Below are 15,443 nucleotides of genomic sequence, written 5' to 3'. Positions count from 1 at the left end.
TGTGTTCGTTTTCCTATTTTGCGCACTAAGCACCAAAACTGGTCCAATGGTAGATCAGGATTGTTAGCGGGCAGGGTTGCCAGTGTTACTTGTGTTTGATTGCAAACATATGCTACTGCTCGTTGTCTATTCATTTTAGGTTACTGTTATTTAAGTGATGTGATTAAACCGTTGGCCAAGAAAGAAATGCCGAAAAAAGGGAAAGGTAAATCTGACAATGTTTCATTTTAATAACAAAATTGTTAAAAATTATTTAGGTCTGAATGTAGTTAAACGTTACAAGTAACAGATTTAAAGCTAATCTGAAACTATAGTGAAATATGGTTTCTTAAAATGGCATACTCAAACAAATCATAATGGTTAGGGATCAAAACAAGAAACTTTTCAGTAGTTTGTAATTCTCACTAAGAGATTTTATGGAAATATTCAGCCAATAAAATTATTTTTAAAGAAACCTATTGCTTAAATTTTTACTTAAGTTGCCTTATAATGAGTTTTATTTTCCGAAATGTTTATTCACTGCTAGTAACGTCAAGCCTTAAAATCAAAACTACCTTAAATTGAATCAATAAGTTAAGAGATGCTTAATTATTAGGTATTATTTATTAGATATCATGGTAAATTTTACCTCTGTATGTAATGAAATATGAAAAACAAGCACTTTTACCCCTACAGTTTTAGAATTTGCTTGACCTCTGTTAAATTCTTTCTGTGATCATATATCACACTATAGACTTCATTTTTTCCCCTGTTACTGTCATTAAGTAGATTTTTAAACCTTCATTATTTGTTTCTAATGGATGTTTATAAGAAACAAAAATTACATTTGTCTGTTTTTTCTTATTCAAGTGTCTAGTTAACAGAGTGCAATGTCAACATCATAATTGAATTCTTATTCTTAATTACTCTTATACTATTTCCTCAGTTTCAAGCACATTCATGTAGTTTAAATCTATTCTGCATTTTAATTAAGCATTTTTGTTCTTTCAGTGGATTATAAAAATAAGTTTAATATTAGTACTTATGATGCAGATGCTAGCTGGCAATGTTAATTCTGATATGAATATGATGTGAAGTTATCGAAAGAAACCCAAAATTAGAATCTGATTTTAATTAATTTATTCATTGTATTGTACTTCCAAATTAAAATTATCATAAATCATTATTTCATGCAATGAGCCTTAAATTTCTCATTGATGCCGTAATGGTAGAACTACTTGTTTTTACTTGACTGCATTGATATCTAATGGCGCAGAAGCCATAGCTAGAGTTTTCACTGCCCGGGGACAGTTGAAGATTTCGCATCCCTCTTGTTTGCCTAGAAGGAAAAACATTTAATTCCAAAATTTTGTGGCATCAATTTGGCACCCCCTTGGATGCTGTGCTTGAGGACAGATGTCTCCCTTTCTTCCCTATCTGACTATATATAATTTAACACTGTCTACAGTGTTAATAATAATTTAACAGTTTAGTGTTAGTAATTTAACAGTTTAGTGTTAATAATAATATATAATTTAACACTGTCTACAGTGTAAATTATATATGGTCTTAAAAAAAAAAATTCTCTAAACTTTGGTGAAACAATAAACAATGTTTTTTCCACAGACTTTCGTTGCATCGCTTGTTAATAAAAATACATATATTGTACAGCCTGTAGATCGAAAATGCCTCAGATTTGTATTTCATTCCAAAGTCTGTTTGTTTCCTTTCATGTTTACCCTGTTGTCCTACCCATGACTGTTCATAACATATAATTTCTAGATTATCCACTTATAAACTGTGTTCAATTAAGATAGTTTGGGGCCTATAGATAGGCTGTTCTTTCAAGTGTTATATATGCTTTCCTTATTTATTTTCATTCCAGACTGGTCTTTTCTTGGTTTTAGTTTTTCAGTTAATGACCTTTAAATTAGACAAGTCTCTCTCCAGACAGTCTAGCCACCTGAGTTTCGGTTTTCATCTCTTTAAAGAACCCATTGGAATATATGTGATAATTTTTCTGGTTGTTCTGTTTTTTGGCTATTCTGATTAGATGAGCAGTGTTATCTTAATGTTTGGGTGCTAATAAAATTTATGATGTCTGAATACCGGTATATCCTGTAGATTACTGTGTTGGTTTTTCTCTGGATGCCATCTGTTTGAATGCCTTCAACAATGCTTCTCGGTCTCCTTGAAAGACTGAAGCTGTGTACAGCAAGGAATTTAATCTTTTTCATTTCATATGTGCATCTTTTTGTAGACTGATATACTACGAAGTTCAAGATCCAGAATTGTCGGGAACTCTGAGATTTTATATTTTGGCAGTTTCCAAATTTTAGATCATCATTTTAAATCTAATAAGATGACGCATAGAAATTATAAAATAAGTATATGGAATAATGAAGGATTTATGACAGTAAGGAAATGAAAACTGACAAAAAAGTGTTTGTAATTTAAGCATTTGGTTAATCTTTACGGTTTCACTTGGCGAATCGTTGATTTTTTTACGCCAAAATCGGCATCACAAAGTATTGGCACCAATTTCAAGATGGTGCCGATCCTTCCACCACCTACTGAAAATTTAAAAAAAAAAAAAAAAACTCTTACACAAACTCTGTGTCCATGTACACATTACCCTATTTTAGCTTAAAAAAAAAAAAATCAGAGAATTGCACAAACAAGGCATTGTGCACTAATATAACTTTCTCCATGTACACATCGATCTATTTTCACTTAAACAAAATCAGAAAGCTAAAACAAAGTTAAAACTATCATCTTAACCAGAAAAAGTTCGCTGCTGTCTTAACACATAGAGACAAACAAATAACCAAAAATTCTCAAACACAGGGTAATAAATAACCAAAAATACATATTTCCTAACATAGAAACATTAAACAACAAATCTTTCAACAATAATTAACACACAGACGCCAATAAATAAAATGTCAATTCCTTAACATACCTTTTTTTCACGTGCATACGTTAATGCCTCCCACCAGCATTTTGTCCTCATAAGCAATTCAATTAAATATCTGGTCGTTTCAACTCATCCGCTATTAATAGTGGTTAAATATGTATAATAGCTTCCAAGAAAGCCCATAAATCCATTTTTTTCCCCCTGCTTCTTCTTGGATCACACATATTCGGCCAAATAATAGTGCAAGCGTCCTTCGTTTTCCTCCTGCCTAAACCCCAAAATCTCCAGTCCATACAAAAGGGTTACTATTACAAAAAATAGCCAAAATCTCAACTTATTGTAACACATTTAGCAATATTCACAATTTTTCCCAAGACTAGTTTCATCAACATTAGGGTTACCTAGAAACCTACTTCACGCAGCGGGCTTCCAAATTTTACAAACAAGCGATACCACTGGGCAATTTTTTTCAGACGGAAACCAAGCGTACCCGTACAGTAAATTTCAACCAAACATTTCTTTTAATGTAAGTTGTTAAAGCCTTTTTAGTCCAAAGCGGCAGTTTGCCCTGAAGGACTATTAATTTCATTTTGGCATTTTGCATTGAGAATTTTAAAAGGCTGTATCACTTTTCAAATCATTGCCACAATATATTATCACCCTGTCTTATATTTAAAGAAATTAAATAATGAATCTGCATAAATGTATGTATTTTTCTCGCATTGTGATAAAACGATGGTACCTAGAGCCATCAAAATTTGAATAACGCAGTCTTTCATAGAACATGAGCATCTGGAAACCCTAATTTGAATTTGAAATTTGTTTTATTATCGATTTCAGATTTTGTAACACTTCAACGAATTTTTGATTAAAAAAACTAAATGATTTCAAAGCGAGCAATGGCAACACTGTATGAAAAAAACGTTTTCATCTCCAGCGAGCGAGACTCTGTATCGAAAATACTAAAGATATGCTCATTTTAAAATTATTTTACTATATTGCTTTTGAACTGAATTTTATAGTTTGATTACGTAGAACATGATATTTAATAAATAAAGGTAACACACAAAACGGTAAAAAAACGCCCCTTTGGATGTAATTTAAAATCTGAAACCTTTCAGATTTGTTGTCTTTTTTTAATGTTTTCTCTTTAATTTTAAATTTCTATTGTTCAAGTCCTGTATTTACCATGTCACTAAACTGTCAGTTAAATTTTTTCATTCTCAGCAACCTTGTAGTCACTTTCTTCACTATAAATTTTTCTGTATTTAAAAACCATGCTATGGATTTTGCGTTCCATTAGATAAATGATGATTAAGACATTGTTATCTCCATGGAAAACATCTGTTAGAATCATCTTCAGATATTATCATTTCTTCACAGATTCTATTAATTGGAAAATTTTGCCTTTTCTCTATGGTATCTAAAAACCTTCAAATTTGTGCTTTAATCACCACCATGCACTACGGTAGCCGGCCATAAATTATTCGAAACATTTTAAAAATATCTGCAGACATATCTTTCCATAATCTTGCTACCTTTCACGTAGCAGATTTTTATGTTAAGTTATTTAAAAAAGTCGAATAGTCATGTCACTGTTCAGAAAATTGAGCATAGTTTTTATAATTTCTATATTATGTCCATATTTCAGCATGGCACTCCAATACCCATAGGCTTGAATGATACATATACAGTTTAGAGGGGGAAATAAGATGGGGGCCCTTTACCCTTTTACTAGAACTACATGTACTAAAGTGAAATATGAACTAAACTGTTGTCTTTAAGCAGCAGATTTTTGCATCATCTTATAAACTAAGTTTTTAAAATATTGCTTAGATAGGTAATGGTTTGTATTTATTAATCATTTATTAATGCTTATGTTGTACATTCTCTTTTATTTGAATCATAGGCAACACAGAAAATCTCCATTTTTTTAAATGTTTGAGGTCATGTAGTCTTTCCTCATGAAATTGTTTGGTTTGGGCCATTATTGTGGAAGTAATCATGATATGCTAATATTTTGAAAACAGATATAATAGGGTGCCTACGAGAATAAGGAAAAAGTCCATGACATGTATGTGATTAAACTTTCTATACTTTTAGAAGTAGATCAAAGTAGTTACATTCAGTATTTTAATATACACTGCTGGCCATTAAAATTGTAACACCTTGAAGAAAAGCAACTTTGTCCATGCACACATTGATATATTTAAAAAGTCAAAGGAGCACCCAGTTCTACAATACAGGCAAACAAGAAATACATATTCTCAATAAACTACATTTTAAACCAAACAATAAAATAACATAAAAAAGGAAAAACATGTTATACATTTAAGCACTACAAAAAGCAAATATTCACGTACCCTATTTAGAAGTTCCTTCGTCTTTACACTGTGGCACACAAAATTCCTTAACAGCATCCAAAAACTTCCTAAAATTATCTGAACTCGAATCCATATATTCGTGTTGCCACATCTGAACCTTTCTTCCTACAAACCCATTCAAATCCGTCTAAATGGTTTTTACGATCGACGAGACGCGTATCCTTCCTACATACAGGATACTTGTAATGGCTACTAAGTAAACCTTCATTTACACACAAGTCAATTAATGCTCTTTTCCTCTTTCGTTCCAAATCGTACAGAAACTTCAAAATAATCTTACTACATTCAGCCATTCTACCATCTCAACAATAAAACCAACACACACCACAAAAGCGCTTACAAAACATCCCATGATTCAAAATTTCCCAGAATCATGCACCCAATTATGTCACAATAGGGTTTCCATAACATTCAACTAGTCAGGCTACCTTAAATGAAAAAACAACTTTGCCATAATACAAGGGGTACGTTAAAGTGTACTCTAACTGTAGTTTTTTAGAAAAGATAAGCAAGTTTACTATGCACTAAAAGATGAAAATTTCCCTGGCTGCACATTTAATTTTATTACTTTGCTAATCTTCTCTTGAGACTTACTTGCATAACTCCTAGAAGTGATTCATGCTTCAGTTTGGTAATCACTGATTTAAAGTTATCAGGACTAGTGTTTCTTTTGACTTGCTTTGGAAACATGAATGGTCCTGAATAGGAACAGGGAGCTTACTCAAGCTATGTTCAAGAATGTGTGAAGTAGACAATACGAGCAGAAAGGGTATACGAAACCCTTTTTTTTCTATACTTTAGAGGAATTTCCGAAACTTCGGAATACAGAGACCAACCACTTGTGGTCTGAACGTAAGAATATAAAAATTCTAACTGTAACTAACTTTGAATTAGTATACAAGTGCCTAGCACTAAGATTAGCCTTTATTTAAAGAAAGGTTCGTATGTAGTATGGCGAGCTGCTAAAACTACGATACGTCTGCAATTATCAAGAGGGCTAAACCTCTGGCCTTGAAGGCAACCAGCAACAGAGTGAAAACTCGTAAAACTACAGTGGCAAGCGGCTTGCTTCCAATAACTCCTTCCTCTCTCTTGCTTGGCAAAAAGCCACAACTTAAGTACTTGGCGTTAGCAAGACAATTTGCATAAATAAGTTAAAAGTGTTTAATTCTGGCTGGAAGTAGAAAATGAGAAGTGATAGTACAGTTTTAAAATAAAATAAACATTAGTAAAACTTAGGATCCTTACAAAGTGTATCTGCTTTCTTAATAAATGTTATTTCGCTTGTAGGGTTTATATTTATTTTAACTAATATTTATTTTAAGTTTAAGCTATCTTTCCTGTCAATCCTTTACTTTCCATTGGAAGTGCCAATGCCAGAGTATGTAAATTTTAGTAGAATGCACAGAGTATTCAAATTTCTTAGCAGAAGTAATTTGAGTTAAATAGAAGGGAAACAAGTTTGTAAGGGTGCTTCTTGATTCACAAGCGTGAAGGTTGCTTGGTGGAAGTTTAAGAACCGCGCGTTTCGGCCTGTATGCCTACTTCGGCAGTTAGTTGAATTCTTTCAACGTCTTAATCAGAAAATTTGCTGAATCTCAGCTGTATCTTAGAACGCAGTTAAGATAGTTACAATTATAGAGCCTCGTAGATAGTGACTTCGTTAGTTATGCATCCTGTTATTTATTTTTAGTTGTACTCTTCTATTTTTTGTTACACCGCTAGGTCGGCGTAGTTTGTGAGCGTCAAGTGAACGCAACTGTAAGTTCTAAAGTGAAATAAAAAGGGATTAAACCCTTCTTACGAGTTTGTGTAACTTCCAGTTCATAGCAGTCACTACTACTGTTGCGGACAAGTTGGGGCCACGCAACATTACACGCTAATTGCTTGAACATTTATCAAAATTGTTTTTTCACTTAGGCAAGAGAAAAGGCAAAAATCCTGCACAGCAACAGGCTGGAACGCTTGAAGAGGCTGCATATAAAGAGCAGGAGGATATTTTCACAAAACAAGGGAAAGTTATAAATTGTTACATTGCGAAGTCTTGCAGAATTGAAGAAATGGGATAAAATTTTTAATAATATCACTTAAAAGATGGAACATTCTTTATTTTGCCATTTATGAGAAATTAAAAATAGAGTTAAAAACTTCAAATTAATCTTACTACATTCAGCCATTCTATTGTCTAAACAATAAAACCAACACACACCACAAAAGCGCTTACAAAACATCCCATGATTCAAAATTTCCCAGAATCATGCACCTGATTATGTCTAAATAGAGTTTCCATAACATTCAACTAGTCAGGGTACCATAAATGAAGCAACAACTTGGGGATAAATGAAAAAACAACTTTGCCATAATACAAGGGGTACGTTAAAGTGTACTCTAACTGTAGTTTTTTAGAAAAGATAAGCAAGTTTACTATGCACTAAAAGATGAAAATTTCCCAGGCTGCACATTTAATTTTACTACTTTGCTAATCTTCTCTTGAGAGTTACTTGCATAACTCCTAGAAGTGATTCATGCTTCAGTTTAGTAATCACTGATTTAAAGTGTATCTGCTTTCTTAATAAATGTTATTTCGCTAATTGCTTGAACATTTATCAAAATTGTTTTTTCACTTAGGCAAGAAAAAAGGCAAGGATCCTGCACAGCAACAGGCTGGAACGCTTGAAGAGGCTGCATCTAAAGAGCAGGAGGATATTTCCACAAAACAAGGCAAGGTTATAAATTGTTACATTGCGAAGTCTTGCAGAATTGAAGAAATAGGATGAAATTTTTAATAATATTACTTAAAAGATGGAACATTTGTTATTTTGCCATTTATGAGAAATTAAAAATAGAGTTAAAAACTTCAAATTAATCGTACTACATTCAGCCATTCTACTGTCTAAACAATAAAACCAACACACACCACAAAAGCGCTTACAAAACATCCCATGATTCAAAATTTCCCAGAATCATGCACCCGATTATGTATTAAGAGGGTTTCCATAATATTCAACTAGTCAAGCTACCATAAATGAAGCAACAACTTGGCGATAAATGAAAAAACAACTTTGCCATAATACAAGGGGTACGTTAAAGTGTACTCTAACTGTAGTTTTTTAGAAAAGATAAGCAAGTTTACTATGCACTAAAAGATGAAAATTTCCCTGGCTGCACATTTAATTTTACTACTTTGCTAATCTTCTCTTGAGAGTTACTTGCATAACTCCTAGAAGTGATTCATGCTTCAGTTTGGTAATCACTGATTTAAAGTGTATCTGCTTTCTTACTAAATGTTATTTCGCTAATTGTTGAACATTTATCAAAATTGTTTTTTCACTTAGGCAAGAAAAAAGGCAAGGATCCTGCACAGCAACAGGCTGGAACGCTTGAAGAGGCTGCATCTAAAGAGCAGGAGGATATTTCCACAAAACAAGGCAAGGTTATAAATTGTTACATTGCGAAGTCTTGCAGAATTGAAGAAATAGGATGAAATTTTTAATAATATTACTTAAAAGATGGAACATTTGTTATTTTGCCATTTATGAGAAATTAAAAATAGAGTTAAAAACTTCAAATTAATCGTACTACATTCAGCCATTCTACTGTCTAAACAATAAAACCAACACACACCACAAAAGCGCTTACAAAACATCCCATGATTCAAAATTTCCCAGAATCATGCACCCGATTATGTATTAATAGGGTTTCCATAATATTCAACTAGTCAAGCTACCATAAATGAAGCAACAACTTGGCGATAAATGAAAAAACAACTTTGCCATAATACAAGGGGTACGTTAAAGTGTACTCTAACTGTAGTTTTTTAGAAAAGATAAGCAAGTTTACTATGCACTAAAAGATGAAAATTTCCCTGGCTGCACATTTAATTTTACTACTTTGCTAATCTTCTCTTGAGAGTTACTTGCATAACTCCTAGAAGTGATTCATGCTTCAGTTTGGTAATCACTGATTTAAAGTGTATCTGCTTTCTTACTAAATGTTATTTCGCTAATTGTTGAACATTTATCAAAATTGTTTTTTCACTTAGGCAAGAAAAAAGGCAAGGATCCTGCACAGCAACAGGCTGGAACGCTTGAAGAGGCTGCATCTAAAGAGCAGGAGGATATTTCCACAAAACAAGGCAAGGTTATAAATTGTTACATTGCGAAGTCTTGCAGAATTGAAGAACTAGGATAAAATTTTTAATAATATTACTTAAAAGATGGAACATTCTTTATTTTGCCATTTATGAGGAATTAAAAATAGAGTTAAAAAGTTTGTAATTGATTTTGTTAGTAAATTGAATTAATTCATTTTAAAACATATTACAGGTTGTGTTGGTTTCATTGATAAAATAGTTTCATATTTAGTTCTTGTGAAGTTTTATCAGCTATCATTTGTTTTCATTTAAGGTGGAGGAAGTTACAAAACGTCTGAACGGGAAGTTGTCCAGCAGGCAGCTGGAGTACTGTATGAAGCAGCTCCTTCTAGGCAGCTTGAGATCCCTCTTCCAAAAGAGAGCAGAGGTACCAAAGTTTTTTGTGTTGTGAAATACTGTTAAATCTAAGACATAAGATAAAAGGGAATTAATTTTGAAAAACTTAAATATTATAACTATTTTGCAATAGTGAGCTAATTAAATTAAAGCACATAATCTGCATTTGCTTCATTCATAAATTTCTGTGTATTGTTTTAATACTTATGTGAAAATTATTTTGATTATAAATAGATGGCATTAACGTGACACCATAAGTGTGATGTACCTTTTTTGCTTCTCGTAAACTCCCTGTTGCATTTTTCTCTCCTTTTTTGATTTGATTTCGGATGCAAATTTGTTAGACGGAATTAAGTTCCTCTTAAATTTAATTCTGTTTGATTAAATCTAAACTGAACAACAAATGTATATAAATGTAAATATTGTATAAATATTAAACATCTATTTTAAATTTCTGAGGTTTTGATCTTGGGCTGAGTACTTTCGATTCACGTATTCCTGTTTTGAACTGTTAATGATTTTCAGAAACGAAACTTAGTGAATGAATTTTGAACCTATACTATCATATCTTCATACTGAATTAATTAAAATTGCTTGGATCCTCTTTACTTTGGATGCATGGAAAAGGACCAAGTTTTGTTTTTATTGTTCGAGATGGATATTGATAAATTGCAAGAGAAGAGATACGCCTAAAAGGGTATAATAACTAATTTAAAATGTGGAAGATAATGACGGTAAAAATGATTTGAAAGCTTTGAAAATTCTTTTGTTGCAATTAACTGAAAAAATTAATAACAGGAAATTGATTGATGATGAAATACTGAATTAAACTGATGAAAACGATGTTGGAATTGAAGTAATTAATAGTGAAGAATACTTAGAATAACATACTTGTAAATTGAATGAAATAATTCAAGTATTAAATTTTGAAGTTAATAGTGTTTCTGGTACAAGTCAGACTACAAACAGTACTGTTTTAAATCCTACCTGGGCAATTTGAAATTGCTATCGATAAAAATCTTAATTTGAGTAAAGTTGAAAAATTGATATATTTCCAAAATTTCCTTGGAGGGCCTGCTGTGAAAACTGTTGCCTGCCGGTTTAGCATTAAAAGAAGAAAATTTTAATGTAGCTTTAGAACTTTGGTGGTCTAGATATGGACAAAATAATCTAAGAAAATTAATTCTGAACATGAACAGTGATGCCAGTTACGTTGAGAAAATTATTTTGTTGCATTTATTGCCAGATTTGATTTGTAGCTACCTAAAGGTGAAGTAATAATGTGGACTATCCTCCCAATTTTTGATTAATAATATGCAATTAGCAATCAAAACATGCAATAAAGTTCTCAGTTCAAAATAATAATTCAGTTTAAAAGTTTATTCCAGAAATCTAGAACTTAGTAGTCCTTCTGCTTCTTGTCATGATAGCTTTTTGGTTCATTGGCGAGGTAAGAAGAGATTAATCAGGCAAAGAAAGTTTTCCTCCTTCTTTCGGATCCTCTTCAACTGATGAAGGTATCTTCAGGGGAAAATTTTTTGAATGGGTCATGCCATCTCCATAAGCTGTTTTAACTGGAACTACTCTAATGTTTCCATCTTGACATTAAACTGCCAATCAACTTGGCCATCAGCGAGGATGTTCTCCATTTCCCTTCAGTTCCTATCAGGACAATGTCTTCAACTTTTCCATTAAAACAGTGGACTTTTGTGGATATTGAATCAGTTGGCCAAGATACTCATTGTGGATATTGAATCAGTTGGCCAAGATACTCATTCTTAAATCTCTTAAAATATCCCTCAAATCTGGTTGACATCTTAGCCTTATGTTAAGGTTAATTTTATACACATGATCTAAGTCAGGTACTCCAACCTCTAGTTTCTCCCAGAAACATTTCTGTCGTTAATGGGATAAGGTCTTCTGAATCATTGGAGACATTGATGAGTCGTCTAGAATTCCCTACAGCTTTGTAATCACATAAAACTCTCTCTCCTTGTCTGTTAAAGGTGACCTTCGTAAAACTCGATGGAGAAATTTTTTATTCATTTGAATTATCCTGTTCCGAAACCATCCCCACCAGAGAACTCCTAGAGGGTCAAAACTCCATTGAGCTATGTTTATTGAGGCTCTATTTTCAGTGATATCCCAGTTTATGAATTTGAAGAAGATGTTGGCTCCTACAAAATTACTTCCATTATCACTGTAAATAACTATGGGAATGTGCTCTTCTTGCAATAAGTCTTTACAATACAAGTAAAAAACTTTGTGTTGAAAGAGAGGCTTTTAGTACCAACTGAATAGCCTGATATACTGCACAAGTAAACAAAATAATCCAGGCCTTTTCTTGATTTTTTGAAAACAGAGTACCTGGTAAATTCACTCTGGAGATCTCAAAAGCAGAAGCATAGCAAACTCTATTTTCAGGCGAAGATACTAAAATACCCTCCATTCTTTTATCTTCATGTTTTCTATATTTGACAAATTGGGATATAATTCTTTAAACTGTCTTTCTGCTTTTAAGTATCCAAAATATTTCTCTTAGCTTGGCCATCAGAACACATAAACCGATGTGATGCATCTTTAATGATGTATTCAATAAGCTTATAATTGCTTGGAAGCAGAATGCTGTAGATAAATATCTTCATGATCTTTTCTTTCAGTCAGCTTGGTTTTGACCCTTATGATATTTTCTCCATCCATAACGACCAACACTCATTGATTTCAATTTCTTAATGTTTTTTTTTCATCAAATACATCTTGATGGCCTATTTTACCACATCCATAGCATTTATTATCATCCTGGTCACAGTGTCTGGATAAACGCCCACGTATGTAACACACTTTCATGTGCTTTTTTCAGTCTTGGGCAATGTGACCAGTTCTTTCACAATTATAACATTCATTGGATTTCATGATCTTTCTTACCACTTCTTTTTTTGGTGGAGATATACGATGCCCTTGAACTATGATAGGGAGCTTGCTACTGGTGTTAATATAATGTTGAAGAGTAGGTCCTCCCTCTGATTAAAAGACATCTGAATTAAGCAGATATTTCTCCACACTTTCTCTTAACAGAAATTCGTGAAGACTTGCCTTATTCTTAGCAGATGATTTGAAAATGTCATCACTAAAGTTAAATTTCTGTTAAGGGTTGTTGTGGAAATACCATGTATTTATTTGAAAGGTCTAAAACACTTTTAGCACGACATAAAAATTCAGTTCCTAAAAACATTCTGTTATCTTTTTCTGTAGGTAATGCAAGTAAAGTTATTTGGAGTGATTCACCTTCAATTTCAATATCTACTTTGGTTGTATAAACTTTTGTTTCCTTCTGTAGACCATCGGTCTGGGTAACATTAATACATGTTTTCCTAAATTCTCTTCCTCTTTCTCTCAAAAGATGATATAACGTTTCTCCTGCTATAGTGTAGCTTCAGTAACAGCATATGCAATTATAGTAAACCCATTTATTTTTACTCTCAAAAAGAGTCATCTGGGGTTTCTGACAGAATGTTTGAAATTGTATAGCTCTGAAATCAGCTTTTGCTTTCTTGAGAGGAGATGAGCAGATGGGGCATTTGCCTTGATAAAGACTGACTTCCAACACCCATAGCAACTAACTGGTGGTTGATCTTCATTTTTTGCATCATCTCTTGATGAGGTGTTTTTAGTATGCTGAGAAGTACCTCGATAATTTTAGGGACCATCTCATTGTTGAAACTTAAGGGCTTTCTTAGTAACATTTTTATTTCACACAGAAGGTTCTTTTGCAATTAGTTTTGAAACATCAGTTGGTAGACGACCAACAAGATAGACTACCCATTTTTAATCTGGTACCTTCAGAAGGGTTAATTGCCTCTCAAACAAGTCCAGAAATAAACTCATATTGGCTGTTTCAGGATCAAAATTAGGAATTAACTTGTTCTAATTTAGGCATTTATGCATCTACTGAAGATACCATTGCAGACTATAATAGCAGTAATGCTAGATTGTAATTTAAGTTTCTTCAGTTCAAGCAATGGTTCATTTTCTTTCATTCTCTCAGCACACTATTCAATTTCCATTTCTTTCCTATCATTTATGATGCGGTTGAAATATTCTTTCGTAAACTCCGTGTCATATGCGAGACTAGTGGGATAGTCTCCACTAATTTTATTAAATCATGTTTCTTCCCTTTTGCTATATAAGCCATGCTTAAATGAAAGTTGATAAGTTTCCTCAAAATGTTCACCTATAACTTTTAGTATGCCAACATATATAGGGTTTTCAATCTTTATATGGATTTAACGCACATCAAACACACATATTCAAGAGAAAAACATGAAATAAAGTAACTCATTTTATATCACTTTCTGTTGATTGCTTGAAGTAACATGTAAAATAACCAATATCGTTCTCAAAACATAACTGTTATAGAATACTTTCAGTAATTTACATTAATTCAAAATATAGCAACTTGGGAACTATGTATTTCTATGCTTTTTCTGTTTTCGAAACAAAACTAAGTCATTTATTTTGTATTTATTATATCTAACGTTTATTTCACTGCTTCATATTGAAACTTGCATAGAACAAAATATTTGGAATTTTATATGAAATTCGAATATTATTTAAAAAAACTGCCAAAGTAGCGAATGCTACTACAAAATTCCTCATTTAATTTTCAGCAGTACCTCAAAATTTATTTTTCGTTACTAAAGGAACTGATTGATAGGCAACAGAAATCATAAAATATAATCAGGCTGATCACACTTTATATGAAAGAATTCAAATTCAGCAGAACATTTAACTAATTCAGATTATCACTGAAAACAAAATTTTGTCGATGTGACCAGAATTCTTATATTTACTTGATCCTAATGATCAATGAAAGTGAAATTAGATCAAGGTGACCACAATTTTTTACTTTTCTTTTAGTTCCGAATTTATGTACTTATAAATCATCAGAGATTAATGTTTACTTATCTTTATCATATCCATGGACTGTCTGTCATTATCACTCTTGGTTTTGACAATCCATATGGGGATTTTCAGCCACATAGTAGGGCTGCTACTTTTTATAACATATATTTTCGTCCTCAGTGTAACTAAAGCTTCTTATTGTTAATAATTAAGACAATGGAGCATGACGAACCCCAATTTATTAATAAAGTAACACACACAAAAGAAATAAAAGTGAGAGATTTTGTAAGTTACATTGCTCATTTGCAGAGTTCAAGTCCTAACAAGAGTAATGTTTGTCTTTTGGTGAATCTCACACCATGTAACCTAGAGTAGGTGTTCCATTCGAAGAATAACTCATGCCATCTGTTACGAAAGCCAGTTTTGAGCTACAACATGATTAAAAAATTTTAAAGCATTCTAAATTTCAAAATTTCATCGCCACTCAAGATACACTGTATATAATTGAAAGTGCAACACCAAGAAGTAGTGGTCAGAAATTTATGCAAATTTTAGAGTAGATGCACGTCGGTGATTTATGCGAATGATGTGAATTGCACAGCTCTCCGAAGAACGTGAAGTAAGATATAAGGGAAGGAATGTGCAGAATGGGCAATATTCATGTCGTTATTTCTGCCAGACGAATTATCGAAGAAAGTTGGTTTTTGTCCCGGAGGATACGTGTAATAGGAGAGAATGCCAGGCCGCCGTCAACGAAGGCACTTCCAGCAGA

General features: G+C 32.6%; 1 protein-coding gene across 1 annotated transcript in view; it reads left to right on the top strand.

Moving 5' to 3' along the window:
- The first annotated feature begins 36 nt into the window (after positions 1-36).
- The window catches only part of LOC118200129 (protein argonaute-4-like), a 45,054-nt gene continuing 29,647 nt past the window's right edge, over positions 37-15,443 (top strand). The window contains exons 1-5 of the mRNA XM_035372056.2: positions 37-205; positions 7,909-8,006; positions 8,621-8,713; positions 9,328-9,415; positions 9,687-9,800. Coding sequence (XP_035227947.1) covers positions 187-205; positions 7,909-8,006; positions 8,621-8,713; positions 9,328-9,415; positions 9,687-9,800 — 412 coding nt within the window. The 5' untranslated portion in view covers positions 37-186. The remainder of the gene's footprint in view (positions 206-7,908; positions 8,007-8,620; positions 8,714-9,327; positions 9,416-9,686; positions 9,801-15,443) is intronic.

This window comes from Stegodyphus dumicola, chromosome X2 (genome assembly GCF_044657685.1).
Source record: "Stegodyphus dumicola isolate Sdum_Otavi_A_Nest chromosome X2, ASM4465768v1".
Classification (NCBI taxonomy): Eukaryota; Metazoa; Arthropoda; class Arachnida; order Araneae; family Eresidae; genus Stegodyphus; species Stegodyphus dumicola.
This window is presented reverse-complemented; position numbering and strand designations above follow the sequence as displayed.